Below are 17,895 nucleotides of genomic sequence, written 5' to 3' on the forward strand. Positions count from 1 at the left end.
TGCCACCTGCGTCTGTTGCATTTCCTTCGTTTGTTGCCCTCCACTTGCTTTTACCTCCAAGATCCACATTGTTAGATATGATTTAGGCTGGTTCCTTACAGATTTATCCTGTTTACCACTGCACCCTTCTTGCAGTGGCAAGCGCGGGTGGCGCTGTGGTCTAAACCACTGAGCCTCTTGGGCTTCCTGATAAGAAGGTCGGCGGTTCGAATCCCTGTGGACAAACGCCAGCTCCCTCGGCCTGAAAGCGAGTCGCCTTTGACTGGACTTCACCGGCCAGGGGTCCTTTACCTTTACCTATGGGGATAAAAAACAGCAAGTCAGTGATAGCTCGATGGGAGCAGAGGTCCTTCGTGGCTGCTCTGACAACTTCCTAGAGAAGTTTGGCTGGTTCCATTCTTGCTGTTCTGCCCACAGGTAAACAACCTTCTTGCCTAGTGCTGTGCTGTTTTTGTGGTACAGTGGTACCTCGCAAGATGAAATTAATTCGTTCTGCGAGTTTTTTCGTCTTGCGATTTTTTCATCTTGCGAAGCACGGATTTTGGAAAAGCTTCAAAAATCACCAAAGTCTTCAAAAACCTCAAAAAAGGCTACCACACCGCGTGCTATGAGTTGCTCCTCGAAGTCAAGTCGCAACTGCACCCCCTGAATGCACGGTTTTAAGAAAAAGGAAACAAACTTGCAAGACAAAGGAAACAAACTTGCAAGACGTTTTCGTCTTGCGAAGCAAACCCATAGGGAAATCCGTCTTGCGAAGCAACTCAAAAAACGAAAAACTCTTTCGTTTTGCGAGTTTTTCGTCTTACAAGGCATTCGTCTTGCGAGGCACCACTGTAACTGTGTGTTTTCAATAGTTTCTAGATATATACAGTGGACGCTTGGGTTGTGAACGTGATCCATCCGGGATGCACATCCACAACCCGCAACATCCGCAACCCGCAGTGGTGCATCTGCGCATGTGCAAAGCACGATTTAGTGCTTCTGCGCATGCGTGACCGCCAAAACCCGGAAGTAACCCGTTCCGGTACTTCCGGGTTTTGGCGATCCGCAACCCGAGAAAACACAACTGGAAGCATCTGTAACCCGTGGTATGTCTGTACATAGAATATCAATCCTATTAATGTTTAACTGCTTTTAAAGTCATTGTTTCCCACCCTATGTTTTTAGCAGTTAATAGTAATAATATTATATTATTATATACCCCACCCATCTGACTAATAATAATAATATAAAAAAAATTATTTATACCCTGCCCATTTGGCTGCGTTGCCCCAGCCACTCTGGTCGGCTTCCAGCATACATACAAAAACCTAATAAAACATTATGCACTATTTTATCAGCTGAGTCCGTCAGTTGCCCTGCTGTTTTTGTTGTGCTTCGATTCCATTCATGTTTAATATTTGCTTTTTTTTAATGATTCACCTATTGCGTTTCCAGTTTCCGTTTTATCTGTAAGCTGCCTTGAGTCCCTTCCCTGGTCAGGGGGAAAAGGCGAGGTACGCACTACAGTAGTGATCATAATGATCATCACAATCTGTAATACTAATAGAATAATAATGATATATAATGCTAATCAAGGGGGGAGGTCTGTAAAAAGATTTCCCCCTCCCTCTGCCTGCTGTCGCCTTTTCCGAAGCGGCGCAGCAAAGCAGAAGCGCGCGCCCAGCCTGGTGGGCGGCGTTGGAGAGCGCGCAGCGCCCGCCTCCCGCTCCGGAGTCACTCCCCTTTCCTTCCCCACCGGAGGAGAAGCGACGCCGCTTCCGGAGGTTGGGCCTTTTCGGCCGGCGCAGGTTGCGCGGGAGAAACGGAGCGCTTGGGGGCGAGAGGACTGGATCTCCGAGGGACGGGATCTCCGGGCGCCGGGTGCGTCCTAGCGATGGCAAAGGGAGCAGCTGCTGGCTTTGGGTAAACCGGATCGGCCGAGGCGCAGGAAGGGACCAAGAGCATCCCTTCCGATTGCAAAAAGGAGAGGAGTGGCGCCACCAGGTATAGTTTACATCTCTCTTTCTATATATATGACTTCCCTTCTCTTTCCATGGTTCATTTTGCATAACATAAATCCCTGCATATTCTGTATAAATGAAAACATTTAGCGTTCCATTATTCCACCCATCAAAACTTACTTACACTGCTGAATTTATCTCAATGCTGCCAACGTTTTCAAACGTACACAATTCCCTCCCCCGATATAGTCAATAGAGGTTTTCTGATCTTTAAACCTACATTCTTCTTGTTCTCTTATTCTAGAAGTTAGGTCCACAAGTTGTGCATATTCTGTCAACTTAAGTTGCCATTCTTCTTTGGTTGGGACCTCGCTCATTTTCCATTTTTGGACTAACAAAACACAGGCTTGCAGCAAAGGGACCCCTGACCATTAGGTCCAGTCGTGACCGACTTTGGGGTTGCATGCTCATCTCGCTTTACAGGCCAAGGGAGCCGGCGTTTGTCCACAGACAGCTTCCGGGTCATGTGGCCAGCATGACGAAGCCGCTTCTGGCAAACCAGAGCAGCACACGGAAACGCCGTTTACCTTCCCCCTGGAGCAATACCTATTTATCTACTTGCACTGGTGTGCTTTCGAACTGCTAGGTTGGCAGGAGCTGGGACCGAGCAACGGGAGCTCACCCCGTCGTGTGGATTCGAACTGCCGACCTTCCGATCGGCAAGCCCTAGGCTCTGTGGTTTAACCCACAGTGCCACCCAGGTCCCTTTTACGGGCTGCAGTAGTGGCATACATAAATAGCCTTTTCTGACACCTGGGAATTTCAGTCTGAATTATCCCCAACGGAAAGGACTCTGGGGTTTTGGGGAAAAGTACTTTAAACATTTTTTTAATTAATTATAAATTGTTTCCCAATACTCTCTTACCCTTTTACAAGTCCACCACATATGATAAAATGTTCCCTCAGCCTCATTGTGTCTCCAGTTTCCATTATTACTTCCATCAAAACTTATTTACACTGTTGAGTTTATCTTAATGCTGACAATGTTTTCAAATGTATACAATTCCCCCTCCATATATTCAATAATCTTCTTTAAACATATGTTGTTCTTGTTCTCTTATTCTGTAACTGCATATTCCATCAGTTGTAAGTTGCCATTCTTCTTTAGTTGGGACCTCGCTCGTTTTCCATTATAAATTCTTTCCCAATACTCTTTTACCCTTTTACAGGTCCATCACATATCCGATCTGTATTATTTGTCCTGCTTCTGTGGAGTCATCGCTGCCGCTATGCCTGCTTTTCGGCAGGTTGGGGAAAAACAGCTTCCTCAAGAAGTCATTTTCATGGCCTGGTCCCCTAAGAGGGATTTGATCGCTCTTGCAAACAAAGTTGGAGAGGTAAGGTGGTCAAATGCACTACAGAGAGCAGTATGTAACAGTGGTAAATTTTTGGAAAGTCTTGAGTCTGGTCTGAAACGAGGTAGTTTAAAAAATAGTTCCGTGAATCCTTTATAACGTAACACAAGATGGAACCAGATTTGTCAGCTACATGAGATGGCAATTAGCAAGTGATTGTCTTGCTGCTTTCTTATACCCTAACATGGCATCTACCTTATGGGAACAAGAATCATAATATTTGTAAAAATAATATGTCATTAAAATATCTCCAGAGTTGTGAATAAAACTTTTTTTTTTTTTTGCATTTTAAGATTTTATTGGCATTTAATAAGTTATATGCTAGTCAAAGGAAATTAATGGAAAACTCATGCATGGGAATTAATGGAAAATTCATGCATGGAACAGAAAAACACACACACAGACACACATGAACAAACATTTTTGAAATTTAAGTCTGCTTTCAAATGGCAAGAGGGGCACATTCGTAGAAAACCCACCAGAAAATGTATATGATCTCTCAGTTGGTTGAAGAAAGTAAGTATGATTAAAAGTTAGCACTTTGTTATCCTAGTAAGGCGTTGCTTCAAAACAGTTCTGGAAACAAATATTGGGAAGGGCATGCTAATTTCTACATACTTCTTTCAAACAAGTAGCTAACACTACTTCGTGTTTTAAAAAATGGGAGCAAGAAAAGCCTAGTTGATTTTGTTACCCTCCTTCATCCTATGCGCTCCCAATCCATTGCAAACCTAGACTTTTTAAGAACAATTTTTTAAAAATCTAATAAAAGCTATTGGACTGTACCAGATAAAATCAGCTAGGATACATCAGATCACATCTGACCGGGCAGTAGACTATTTCCTCTAGATTAGAGTATAAGCTTTTCTCTGTGTGTTTTTGGGGAAAAGGTAATTGCAAAAACCTTATGTCCAAACTGGGTTTCTTTTCTTTTTTTAAACTGCATTTTCTTAAGCCGTTTCATAAAATCACAGCCTCCTTTTGTACTGTAGAGAGGAAGTCTGAATGTTTCTACCATTCTTCTCAATGCTCAATTCTCAATTCTTCTCAATTCTTAGGTTTTGCTTCATCGCCTTGCAAACTTCCAGCGATTGTGGAGTTTGCCACCCAGCGAAAGCACCGGGAAGGAAGTGACGGCCCTTGCGTGGAGGCCAGATGGCAAAAGTAATGTGCAACAAATAGCGTTTAATAATAATAATAATAATAATAATAATAATAATAATAATAATAATATATTTATGCCCCACCCTTCCAGGTTCAGAAAACTGGGCTCAGGGCGGCTAACAACAAATTTGAAACACTTAATTGGTGCAACAAAAACAGCATAAAATACAGTATAAAACATGAATAACAATAAATTCAAAATCAATTTAGGGGGGAAATCCATCCAATAAACATTAGATGATCACCAGGGATAGCTAGCTAAATTAGTCCTGTTTGGGCCAGTGAGGAGACCAGAGGAGAATTAGCTGTGGGATTCCAGAGCAGGTAATCTTCATAAAAAAGGGGAGAAGGAGGGAAGGAAGGGGAATAAAAGATCAGGCTAAGTTCAAATTGAAAGCCAGGTGGAATAGCTCTGTCTTACAGGCCCTGTGGATGGAAAATAAATCCTGCAGGGCCCTGGTCTCATGGGACAGAGCATTCTACCAGGTCGGAGCCATCACTGAGAAGGCCCTGGCCCTGGTGGAGGATAATCTGACTTCCTTTAGGCCCGGGACCTCTAAACTATGATTATTCCTAGTTGTTTAAATATTAAATCGAAGGAACGTGTCATTCATTCACTCTCAAAAAGCTGTCAATGCTAACCCTGAAAAAGGCAGTCCTTTGACACTACAGCTCAGTTTGGCGTATTGCTGACAGCAAGTGATGGTTTTGGTTTGCGCTCAACCATGGTTTGCTTCAACCATGGTTTGTTATGTCCATTGCTTTTCATCACTGGCATGTACCGAAGAGGTGGTCTCTTGTGCATTGTGTATTTACCATTTCCCCATTCCTTCTGCAGTTTTGGCTTTTGCTCTTGCGGATACTAAGCAAGTTATCTTGTGTGACGTGGAGAAACCAGAGAGTCTCCATTCTTTCTCGGTAGATGCTCCTATCACTTATATGCACTGGATGGAAGTTACAGAAGAAAGCAGGTAGGAGCGAGGCACAGAATGAGGGCCATTCATCTGGCAACCTCTGGTGCAAACCGCTTGCAGTTGCCAAATGGGGAAACATTTGCAAATTTACAAAAATTGAGAGCTTTCTTTAGCTTTCTGGGAAGTTTGAACTTCCTCTGTATTCCGTTGCATTATAATTACGTGTACGACTACAGTGGTACCTCAGGTTACATACGCTTCAGGTTACATACGCTTCAGGTTACAGACTCCGCTAACCCAGAAATATTACCTCAGGTTAAGAACTTTGCTTCAGGATAAGAACAGAAATCGTGCAGCGGCAGTAGCAGGCCCCATTAGCTAAAGTGGTGCTTCAGGTTAAGAACAGTTTCAGGTTAAGAACAGACCTTCAGAACGAATTAAGTTTGTAATCCGAGGTACCACTGTATTGGGTTTTAATATAAGTTACTTTTAATACTGGTTGGTATCTGATGAACTTTTATTTGGAGCAGAACTCAATGAACTTTTAAGTCCATTGATTTCAGTTGGTCTATTTTGAGTATGAATTCATTGGACATTATCCATTGTATTGATATAATTGTCACACGATTTGCAATATAAACAGCTGGGATTTTTAAATGAAGATTAGTCTCCATCTGTGCCTTTAAAAAAGTTCAATAATATGTCCTATACTTAAAGGAAACCAAAATCCAATAACCTAGAAATGAAGGGACTGTGTTTAAAAAACCATAGAAGCATATCTGTGCCGTGTGAAAGCTAATCCAGAGCAAGAGACTGCCTATTGCATAACTGATGACGCTTCCACATTTTAAAATTTAACTTAGCTTGATAACTCCTGTGAAAGAACTGTATTTAAATACAGCTATTTTTAGAAGAAAGGCCAGACATTTTAGAATATGGTATTACTTTCTATCTGACTTTCCAACCTGTCAATTTTTTTTGTCATATTAGTTTTGGCATAACCCAAAGAGCCTTTTTATCTTCCCTTTCAGTGTCCTCACTTCCTTTTATAATGCGGAGGACGAGTCTAATCTTCTTCTTCCAAAACTACCAGCATTGCCGAAGAAGTAAGTGTTGAGCTTTCAAGCTATGCTATCTGTGGGGTGGGGGGTATTTCTGTTTAACAATTAAAAATATTCATTTAAGCAACCGTAAAATATCAATGACTTTCCTTCTTCTCTTTCCATGGTTCCTTTTGCATATCATGAACTCCTGCATATTTTATACAAACTAAACCATTCAGTACTCCATTATTACATCTATCAAAATTTATTTACACTCTTGAATTTATCGTAATGCTGCCAACGTTTTCAAGTCTATACAATTCCCCCCCATATAAACATTTCCCAATCTTCTTTAAACATGCATTCTTCTTGTTCTCTTATTCTATAAGCTGCTCATATTTCATCAGTTTAAGTTGCAATTCTTCTTTGGTTGGGACCTCGCTCGTTTTCCGTTTTGGGGCTAACAAAACATGGGGGGGGGGCAGTAGTGACATATATTAATAGCCTTTTTTGACACCTGGAATTTCCATCATGAATTATCCCCAACAGAAAGGACTCAGGTTTGTTTGTTTTTAAAAGTACTTTAAAACATTTCCCCCCATTCATTATGGATTGTTTCCCAATACTCTTTTACCCTTTTACAGGTCCACCACATAGGTTTTTGCAGGCCTTCTGAGTAGATCAATGACTGAAGCTTATTTCTTTATGTATAAATTTCATTTTCTGAAGTTGTTCTTGAAAGTTTTTACTGTGTTGGTTTCTGTTGATACCATAAAAGAGAACATGTGACTTGGTTGCCAGGCATATTCCACTTCAGGCTTCCTCAACCTCGGCCCACCAGATGTTTTTGGCCTACAACTCCCATAATCCCTAGCTAGCAGGACCAGTGGTCAGGGATGATGGGAATTGTAGTCTCAAAACATCTGGAGGGCCGAGGTTGAGGAAGCCTGTTCTATTTCTTTATGCTAATGCTAAGAACGTCTACTCAAAAGTAAACACCATTGAGTTACGTGAAGCTTGCTTCCAAAGTAAGGCCACAATCCTCTGCGCATTTATGAAAATCATGCGTACGGTTGTCCTTCTATGGCCTACATGAATGTCTGATTTTTACTAAGAAGATATAATTGAATGTGCTGACATTCCCCCCCCCTTTTTTTTAAACATAGCTACAGTACCACTGCAAAAATTTTCAGGTGAGGCTCATTTTTTGTTTCTAGCTTTTCGTTTTTAGTTACGAGGACATAACATGTTTCGTTTTGCAACTGATATTTTAAAATATTGCGTTTCAGTGAAGAAAAATCAGATGAGATTATGAAACTCATGGGAGATGTCAGGTAAATTAATTTTTCATTCTAATTTGGTTTATGTACAACCAGCAGCCTTGAGCCAGTGTGGTGTAGTGGTTAAGAGCGGTAGTCTTGTAATCTGGGGAACCGGGTTCGAGTCCCCGCTCCTCCACATGCAGCTGCTGGGTGACCTTGGGCTAGTCACACTTCTCGGAAGTCTCTCAGCCCCACTCACCTCACAGAGTGTTTGTTGTGGGGGAGGAAGGGAAAGGAGAACGTTAGCCGCTTTGAGACTCCTGAAGGGGAGTGAAAGGCGGGATATCAAATCCAAACTCTTCTTCTTCTTCTTCTTGAATCAGTTGCTTGGGAATTCTAAGAAGCCAAAAAAACACACAAACAACATACCAGGGCAGTTTTGAAACTTTCAGCCCATCATGCAAAATTTGGTTACAATCTCTTAAATTGTGTCCAAATGCATAGCAAACAAACAGCTTTCCAAATTATGTTGTTGATACTGAGAATGAAAGAAGTTCTGATTTCCCCCCCCCTTTTTTTATTTATATGTTTCAAATTTATACATTTCATTAATTTTACAATCATTTTAACATTTCAAAGTTTGACTTCCTTCCCCCTCTTCTTGTGGTTCCTTAATTTATTTTTTAATATCTTCTGCATGTCCAAATTCATTTAATTGGCTCACTTAATTATCTACTTTAAATATAAACTCTTATGAAACTGCAGGTGATAATAATAATTTATTATTTATACCCTCCACATCTGGCTGGGTTTCCTCAGTCACTCACCCAATAGAATGTTAAAAACACGATAAAACATCAAACATTAAAAACTTCCCTAAACGGGGCTGCCTTCAGATGTCTTCTAAAAGTCAGATAGTTGTTTATTTCCTTGATATCTGATGGAGGGGCGTTCCACAGGGTGGGCGCCACCACCGAGAAGGCCCTCTGCCTGGTTCCCTGTAACCTCACTTCCCGCAGTGAGGGAACTGCCAGGTTATTACAATAATCCTTCCAGTGTTTTTATCTGTTTGCAGTTTATCTGTAAATATTCAATAAACCCATTTCCATTCTTTTATAAAAAAAAGTTTATCTTGATTTCTTATTCTTCTGGTCAGTTTCTCCATTCCATAAGTTTCTGTATCCATTCTTCCTTCGCTGGGACTTCTGCTTCTTTCCATTTGGGGGAGAGTAACTTTCTTGCTGCTATAGTCACATACATGAATAAATTTCTATACAATTTAGGTAGTTTTGTCCCTATAAAGGTAAAGGGACCCCTAACCATTAGGTCCAGTCGTGGCCGACTCTGGGGTTGCGGCGCTCATCTCGCTTTATTGGCCAAGGGAACCGCAGTACAGCTTCCAGGTCATGTGGCCAGCATGACTAAGCCGCTTCTGGCGAACCAGAGCAGCGCATGGAAACGCCATTCACTTTCCCGCCGGAGTGGTGCCTATTTATCTACTTGCACTTTGACGTGCTTTTGAACTGCTAGGTTAGCAGGAGCAGGGACTGAGCAACGGGAGCTCATCCCGTCGCGGGGATTCAAACCGCTGACCTTCTGATCGGCAAGTCCTAGGTTCTGTGGTTTAACCCACAGCGCCACCCGCGTCCCTAGTTCTGTCCCTATAAGAACCAAATAATTTGGGAGATTCTAGAAGAAATTTCTCATCTTAGTGCTCTCCAGCTTGTGTTAATTCTCATTAACCACAAGCCAAAACAACAAAAGGTTAGGGAGAATTCAGTTACAGTCTAACAGCAACCTAAAGTTTGAGAAGAGTACTTTACTCCGTTGATCAGCGGAGGGCAGCATTTAGTTGTTTTGGCTCTGGTGTGTTTCTGACATTGGGAACGAAAATATGAAAATATTAGAAGGGGCCTTCGGATCTGAATTTTGCACTTTTGCTCACTTCCCATCTTGCAAATCCCGCAAGCTGTGGCGACGTGCACTGACTTAAGTGGCTTTAAAAGAGGTAAGACAAATTAGCGGAGGGGAAATCCATCAAGGGTTCCTGAGCACAAGAGCTAAACTCTCCGACTCCTCAGGTTCAGAGGCAGTAAATGTCTTAATATCCGTTTCTGGGGGATAAGCAGTGGGAGAACCGTGCAGGCAACTTTTGTTTTGAAACAGTAAGTTGCCTTATATTTCCCTCCGTCTCAACCTGAGCTTGGGGTAAAAGGCACACTTATAGGACATGTCATTTTAGTGGGTGAAACTTAATTTTTGCAAATTTCTTCAGTCTTAAAAATACGTTTTGAGTGTAAGGAATTCAAATCTATAATTTTTGCGACTGGACAACATTTAGCTTCATAGGTCTACTGCTTTCGGAAAACCAAAGAATTGTAATTTTACCTTCTGAAAATGTCAGGTAATGCTTAATAGTAATAATAATAATAATAATAATATTTTTATGAAGGCTGTTGTATAAATATTTTAAATAAACAGGCAGGTGGGATTGCTAATGTATAAGGGTGCTTCCTAATTTCCATGCCCTGATTATCTCTCTCTTTAGGCTGAATGCTCTGGTTCTTGGGGGCAATGCTGGGTTTATTGAGATCTACGCTTATGGGATGTACAAGATAGCTACAGTAACGGGGGTGAGTAGGTCTTGCAGTTGCCGCCCCACTTCTGCAGAGCATGGTTCCACAGCTTTCCAATAGATCTTCTTAGATAAATCCCGCTTCTGAATGTTAAAAGTCAAGTCTTCTAAAGATGGAAGGAGAGAGTTGACTCTTGAAAAATTGAACCAGCAAGCTTCTGCAGGCAAAGTAGATCAGCTGCCGCTGAGACACAACTCCCCTGAGAGCCAGTGTGGTGTAGTGGTTAAGAGTAGCATACTCGTAATCTGGTGAACCGGGTTCGCATCTCCGCTCCTCCACATGCAGCTGCTGGGTGACCTTGGGCCAGTCACACTTCTCTGAAGTCTCTCAGCCCCACTCACCTCACAGAGTGTTTGTTGTGGGGGAAGAAGGAAAAGGAGAATGTTAGCCGCTTTGAGACTCCTTTTGGTAGTGATAGAGCGGGGTATCAAATCCAAACTCCTCCTCCCCTGCACAAGACTGACAAGAATGTACCGTATTTTTCGCCCTATAGGACGCACTTTTCCCCCTCCAAAAATGAAGGGGAAATGTGTGTGCGTCCTATGGGGCGAATGCAGGGGTCAGTGCGCACCGACTGCTCTAGCTCTCCAGGCTTTGCGCAGCTCTCCACAAGGTGCGGGAGCCCTGCGCTGGGCTTGCGGAGAGTTGCCTGTTCTGGGGGCTAGGGTCGGGGGAATTCCCCCCCCCAAAAAAAACCCCTAGCTGCGCCTTATGCATCCTATAGGGCGAAAAATACGGTAACTTTTCTTTTCACTGCAGCATTTAAAGACACCTCTCCACTGCACATACTCAGCTGCTCTAAAGATATGAAATTCCCTCCCCAAAGTTATTTCGTCCTCCTAGGCTCCCACATCCCCCCTGCATGCACACATGGAAAAAGAAAACATGTCAACCCTAATCAAAACATATTGCACTGTATAATTAAGACAAGCTTCTTTAATGGTGAATAAAAAAGTACAGTGGTACCTCAGGTTAAGTATTTAATTCATTCCAGAGGTCCGGTCTTAACCTGAAACTGTTCTTAACCTGAAGCACCACTTTAGCTAATGGGGCCTCCCGCTGCCGTCGTGCGATTTCTGTTCTCATCCTGAAGCAAATTTCTTAACCCAAGGTACTATTTCTGGGTTAGCGGAGTGTGTAACCTGAAGCGTATGTAACCTGAGGTACCACTGTACACCTTTTTTTTTTTTTTGCTCTCAGTGAGGTGTAATAGTATTTTAAACAGATTTTAGCAAATGCACACAGGCTGCAATCCTGTGGACTCAGAGATGTGCTTTTGAAACTGGAGGAAAAGAACTATACAGTTTTATTTTCCCCCAAATATTTTTATTCATTTTATAACACAAATAAAAAACACAAACAGAAAAGACAAACAATACAAACAAATTCTTGTCATATCCTTATTTTTCTAAACATTGTTAAGTGGGCTTCCCCAAGTCCCACCTATCTGATTTTCATTTTACAAGAACTATACAGTTTTAATTGTATGAAACGTGATTCATTCCTCAATACTAAGAAAATTAGGTGTATAACCTTTGCATTGTTTTCTTGTAGGTGACTGGTTCTTGCCTTGCTTTGTGCTTATCAAGTGACTTGAAATCCCTGTCGGTTATTACAAAAGTAGAAGTTTCTCCAGAAAGTGAGCCAGAAATAACATACTTCCAAGTGAGTAAAACTGCAGAAATACTTAGTGGCAATGTTTTGCTCTGGGTTGGGGTTTTTTGGGATAAATCATCCTTGTCAGTTCCACTCTACAGTGGATGTATTCGGAATGTTTCTGAGCACCTGTGTTAAAATTTGGCTTGCTGGGATGACATTTATAAGTTTCAGTGGCGTAATATAAAAAATACAAAGTGAGACATTAAGGAAATCCAAAGGGAAAATATGAAGAACAGATGAAGAACAGAGGTTCTGACGAACGGATTATTAAAAACGCGTGAGGTAAACGGTGGAAGTCTTTTTTTTTAAAAAAAAAAAAAACACCACACTTTATCTAAGGTAGATAAGGACAAGATGAAATTATACAATTGAATATAAATATAGATAGGAAACGGCTATGTATTGTGAGTACTTATCTACTTTTAAAAATTTTCACCTATGATCTTCTTCTTTTACTTCTTTATTTTTTCTTTGTTCTTTTTTCTGATATCTTTCGTTTCACTGCTTTATTGTGAATAGCATTTTATAGAGGTATAAATAACTGTAAATATGAAAAGAGACAAAATATTCTCTAATTTTTTTTCCTTGGTTAGATGTATTTTCTTTTGTATTTTCTTTTGTTGTGAATATGTATGTTTTCTAATTTGTACTTAATAAAAATATTAAAAAATTATAAAAAAATAAAATACAAGTTTCAGCGGCATTCCTTCAACATGAAAAATAAAAGGCCGTACCTTCTAATCTTTTCTTAGAGAAAACCTTGCGCATTTTCACCTTTTGCTGAAAAAAGGGACTAATTTAATTCCTGCCCCTATCTGTTCAGGCTTGGTCTAAACACATTATATGTGGGGCTGCTCAAAAAAACCCAGGTGGTGTAATTTCCTCTGGCTATAATTTTATTCTCTTCCTGCTATAGTTGGACACCAGTTTGCTCTCAACCTATTTACCAGAAGTGACTCGAATGGCTAGAAAATTCACACACATTTCAACTCTCCTGCAGGTACTGTATTAAAATTCTCTGGCCCATTTTGCAGTCCCAATGGATTAAATCCACTTGGTTTAACTTGTCTAGATTAAATTGATCCATCATTGAGAAAACAGATTGAGATTGAATCCTGACAAGACAGAAGTACTGTTTGGGGGGTACAGGAGGCGGGCAGGTGTGGAGGATTCCCTGGTCCTGAATGGGGTAACTGTGCCCCTGAAGGACCAGGTGCGCAGCCTGGGAGTAATTTTGGACTCAGAGCTGTCCATGGAGGCGCAGGTCAAATCCGTGTCCAGGGCAGCTGTTTACCAGCTCCACCTGGTACGTAGGCTGAGACCTTATCTGCCTGCAGACTGTCTCGCCAGAGTGGTGCATGCTCTGGTTATCGCCCGCTTGGACTACTGCAATGCGCTCTACGTGGGGCTACCTTTGAAGGTGACCCGGAAACTACAACTAATCCAGAACGCGGCAGCCAGACTGGTGACTGGGAGCGGCTGCCGAGACCATATAAGCTCTTGAAAGACCTACATTGGCTCCCAGTACATTTCCGAGCACAATTCAAAGTGTTGGTGCTGACTTTTAAAGCCCTAAACGGCCTCGGTCCAGTATATCTGAAGGAGCATCTCCACCCCCATCCAGCACCGAGGGCCTTCTGGCGGTTCCCTCACTGCGAGAAGCCAAGTTACAGGGAACCAGGCAGAGGGCCTTCTCGGTAGTGGCGCCCTCCCTGTGGAACGCCCTCCCACCAGATGTCAAAGAGAACAACAACTACCAGACTTTTAGAAGACATCTGAAGGCAGCCCTGTTTAGGGAAGCTTTTAATGTTTGATGTATTACAGTATTTTAATATTTTTTTGGAAGCCGCCCAGAGTGGCTGGGGAAGCCCAGCCAGATGGGCGGGGTATAAATAATAAATTATTATTATTATTATTATTATTATTATTATTATTATTATTATTAGACTGTTGTCCTAAGGATAAGTTTCATTGAACTACTTCCAAGTAAATGTAGTGAGGATCAGGCTGCCAGTGTGTTTTAATTCCATTTTAACTTAATCTAGGATCGGAGGAAAGAAGGGATTTTGTGTGTGTGTGATAATCATTGGTTTTATGCAGTTTTAAACTGCATTTATCTGATTTTGATAGTGATGGCACTATGCAATTTTAAAATATTTTAATGAAAACCATGCATTGAGGTTGATTGAATTTAATTATTACGGCAGATTTCTTTCTGTAAAATTGCATTTGTTTCCAATACTATAGAAAAAGGTAGGCATTTCTGTCCTTTCTCTGTTTGTAAACAGTATATAAAGCTGTCGCTGACATGTATGTGTGAAGCTTGGGAAGAAATATTGATGCAGATGGATTCACGGCTAACCAAATTTGTGCAGGTATTGTGAAAACTCTTCCAATTCAGGTGATCGTTATTTTAATACTGCTTCTTGTAATATTTTTCCCATGTGAAGAATAGGAACAGGTTATTCTCAGAGTTGCAGATGCTATGTTCAAGACTAGGTAGTCCACTTATAATGACACCATGCCCCCATGCCTGGTCTAGAGGGTGAGGAATTTTTTAATGTTTGATGTTTTTATGCGGAAATCGATCTCTGAGCTTGATCGATGGAGCCGCGATCTCAGACAGCTTTACGATCCCAATCAGTCATTCGCAGCGTCCGGCACGCTTCTTTCTCAGCTGCGCAACAAAGTCTGCTGTCTCTTTGGCCACGGCTTAGCAGAGTAGCATACAGCGGTGTAAAACAGTCTTTTTCTCCCTTGCTCCATGCAAGCATACACAGACAGATTCGTCTATTTACAGCTTTTATTCAAACATTTGTCCATCACTGCTTGCAGCCATGTCCGTCTCTCTCAAGACACACAGAGAGAACAACAACAGTACAGTCTCCTCCCAGACTCCTCCCAGCTTCCATAGCTGACGTCACATCAGAAAGTGACGCACACCTCAGAACACTTAACCAGTTAAGTTCTGAACCCTCACACACCCCCTTGCGTTGCTTTCTGACAAGACCTGTGTAACATCTTTAGCAACACCCTGTGAGATCAATCCCTTCCCCAATGCCTTGCGCCCTACCTTGGCGTACCTGTTGGGCATCTGTGGAATCACCTCACAACTCTCAGAATCGCACTGTGCGAAACTTACCCACGTACCTGTGGCCTGGTACCTCTCAGGTGGAATACCCTTGGTTGTGCGACTGGATCGCCTAGGCACAAACTCTGGTGTTTCCTCTGGCTCACTGTCACCAGCAGGTGTGTCCTCTGCATCACAGGATTCCCCCTCTGACTTAAAGCGTCTTCGAATCCTCTCCATTACACTTACAGGAGAACTAGGCTCACTCTTGGGCTGTCCTTTCCTAACAACTTGTGGAGACGCCCCACCCTGCTCCTGACCCTGGTCAGTGACCTGGTCGTCATCAGCAGACTCAGCCTCTTCTTCCTCCTCACCAGAACTGTCCTCTGGATCAGAGAGACATTCTGAAAGAACATCACGCTGTGCAGAAAACTTTGGCCTTTCATCCTGCTCAAAGAATTCAGCGTGTTTACTGATCAGCACCTTACTCTGATCACCTGACGGGTAAGCAAATCTCCATGCACGAGCATCTGGCTCATACCCACAGAAGATCATTTTCTGGACTTTGGCTCCATCTGGCCCTTGCAAAGCCTTAGGCACAGGGACAACCGCAGGAGATCCAAACTTGCGCAGAAAGTGAACCTGGGGTTTTCTGCCATTCAACAACGAGTACGGTGTGTCACCTAACAGTGAGTTGTAGACACGATTCCAGGTGAACGACACACATCGGATTCCCTCCAGCCAAAACTTTGGAGGTAACCTGGCTTCTTTCAGCATCACCTGTCCAGCCTTAACCAGAGCTTCACTTCTCAGCTCTGCCACCCCCCTCTTACTGGGTGAAGTAACTGTGTGACGTATCCCTCTTCTGTGAAAGAACTGCTGCAAAGCAGAACCAGTGTACCTAGCATTTCTGTCACTGATGATCGCTTGAACCCTGGTGGAGAATCTCTGTTCCACCCCCTCAACCCAGCTCTTGATCAGCTGTGCTGCATCCTCCCTGGATTTGAGACCGTGGGTCCAGGTGCTCTGCGAAAAATCATCCAAAAAAGTTAGCAGAAACCTGGCCCCTCCCAGACTTGGTTCCTTGACAGGACCGGCCAAATCTATGTGAACCAGCTCAAAAGGTTTAGTGGCAACCCGTTCCACCTTTGGGTAACTGCACCCTTTCACCTTTGCTTGCTTGCATGTGGTGCAACTAATGGCACGTCCACAATCCCTAATTTTACACCCTCTGGTAACCTCAGGAAGCACTTGCAGTTCCTCTACAGAACTATGATTGGTCCTCTGATGCCATGCACAAGCACATTGAACATGAGTGGGAACTGTAGCACGCTGCGCTTGTGCTCTCTCAACCTTCCCCTCACCCCCAAGAGACGTTTTAAGAATGAAAAGATCATTCTGCCCCTTCTTAACCTTGGCAAGTAACCTCCCTCCTCTGGAGATTGTGCAGACATCATTTTCAAAACAAACTTTGAACCCCTTATTTAACAAATAAGGCACAGATAATAAACAGTGATGAACCTCTGGGACAATACAAAACTCCATCCTTTCCTGCAAAACAGAAAGAAATACATTAGTGCTCTTGGAAATTTCAGTTCTCTGTCCATTTGCGAATGTAACAGTCTGTCCCTTCGGAACTGGCGTGCAATTCCACATCCCGACTGCAGGGGTCTCTGGAACCATGTTGCGGTTAGCTGCAGAGTCGATTACAAAAGCCATTTCGAAATTTTCCATTCGGCCGTCTTCGAACAATGCCATACTCGCAGAGACTTGATAAGCCTCTTCCTGTTGTTTACCACGACCACCTGGCTCAGTTCCACGCCTGCCTGTCTTCCCAGGCCTGTTGCCATGGAAACCCGCTTGATTCCCATGGGAAGTGTCCTTGCAAACATCCTGCATCGGCTCTCTGCTCCGGTGGGGGCAGCTGCCATGCAGACGTTGTATTCCAGTGGAAAAATACTGCCTGGGGCTCCTCCCAGCTGGCCTGGCCATCCTCCTTCTGGAACGGCGCCTCCCACCAGCCTGGCCCCCCCGAAGCTGCTCTTCGCTTCAGCACCAGTGGAAAGTTTCTTAAACTTGCCTTTGGAACTCTTCGCCCCCCCGATCTGCTCACCAGCGCTCCCATCGGGAAATGGGCCTGCCAGCCCAGCGTCTCCAGGGCTCTGGCCTTCTGCTGAAGCTTCACACAAGCCCTTCAGCACATCCCAGGCAGCCCTTGCTGACTTTACACCCTCCAAATGAGGTTTCAGCGATGCATGAATGCATGCTCTGAGCATATCCAGCTCTCTCTGAAGCATTTTCTGCTGGCTATCGTCCCAGCTAAGGGGTGGTGCTTTTGGCTCCCTCTGGCTTCCTTCCCAAAGCCCATGGACCAGGAACCAGCCCCTTATTCTTCTGCTCCAGGTTGCCCAATTTTTTAAAGTGAGCTCTTCCACCGGAATGTCCTGGCTCTCTGCCATGTTCTCCCGTTTTCCCAAGGTGCCCCACAAGCTGTACTTACTCAGTACCAGCTGATTCCGGCTCCTGTACGTGGAGAAACGGCCCAGCTGCGTCTCAGCTTCCAGCTCCAGCCAGCTTTCTGTATCAGAAGCTTTTGCCTCTCAGAAGCAGGCAAACACTTCCTCTGCTTCCCGGCATTAGGCTAGACTCAAGGAATGCAGCTTCCAACCTCCAGCTAGCTTCCGTGCCGACTTCAAAGCGTTCCTGGAGCTCACACCGACTGTTTTACGAGCGTTGTCTGACCTTCCCATAACCTATGCGGAAATCGATCTCTGAGCTTGATCGATGGA

General features: G+C 43.2%; 1 protein-coding gene across 1 annotated transcript in view; it reads left to right on the forward strand.

Moving 5' to 3' along the window:
• The first annotated feature begins 1,727 nt into the window (after positions 1-1,727).
• Positions 1,728-17,895, forward strand: part of ANAPC4 (anaphase promoting complex subunit 4) — a 42,503-nt gene continuing 26,335 nt past the window's right edge. Inside the window, exons 1-11 of the mRNA XM_081876265.1 lie at positions 1,728-1,986; positions 3,173-3,340; positions 4,417-4,522; positions 5,361-5,493; positions 6,468-6,542; positions 7,646-7,672; positions 7,769-7,813; positions 10,290-10,374; positions 11,932-12,042; positions 12,953-13,036; positions 14,325-14,411. Coding sequence (XP_081732391.1) covers positions 3,233-3,340; positions 4,417-4,522; positions 5,361-5,493; positions 6,468-6,542; positions 7,646-7,672; positions 7,769-7,813; positions 10,290-10,374; positions 11,932-12,042; positions 12,953-13,036; positions 14,325-14,411 — 861 coding nt within the window. The 5' untranslated portion in view covers positions 1,728-1,986; positions 3,173-3,232. The remainder of the gene's footprint in view (positions 1,987-3,172; positions 3,341-4,416; positions 4,523-5,360; positions 5,494-6,467; positions 6,543-7,645; positions 7,673-7,768; positions 7,814-10,289; positions 10,375-11,931; positions 12,043-12,952; positions 13,037-14,324; positions 14,412-17,895) is intronic.

Source organism: Podarcis erhardii (assembly GCF_964252035.2).
Source record: "Podarcis erhardii genome assembly, chromosome: 9".
NCBI classification, from domain to species: domain Eukaryota; kingdom Metazoa; phylum Chordata; class Lepidosauria; order Squamata; family Lacertidae; genus Podarcis; species Podarcis erhardii.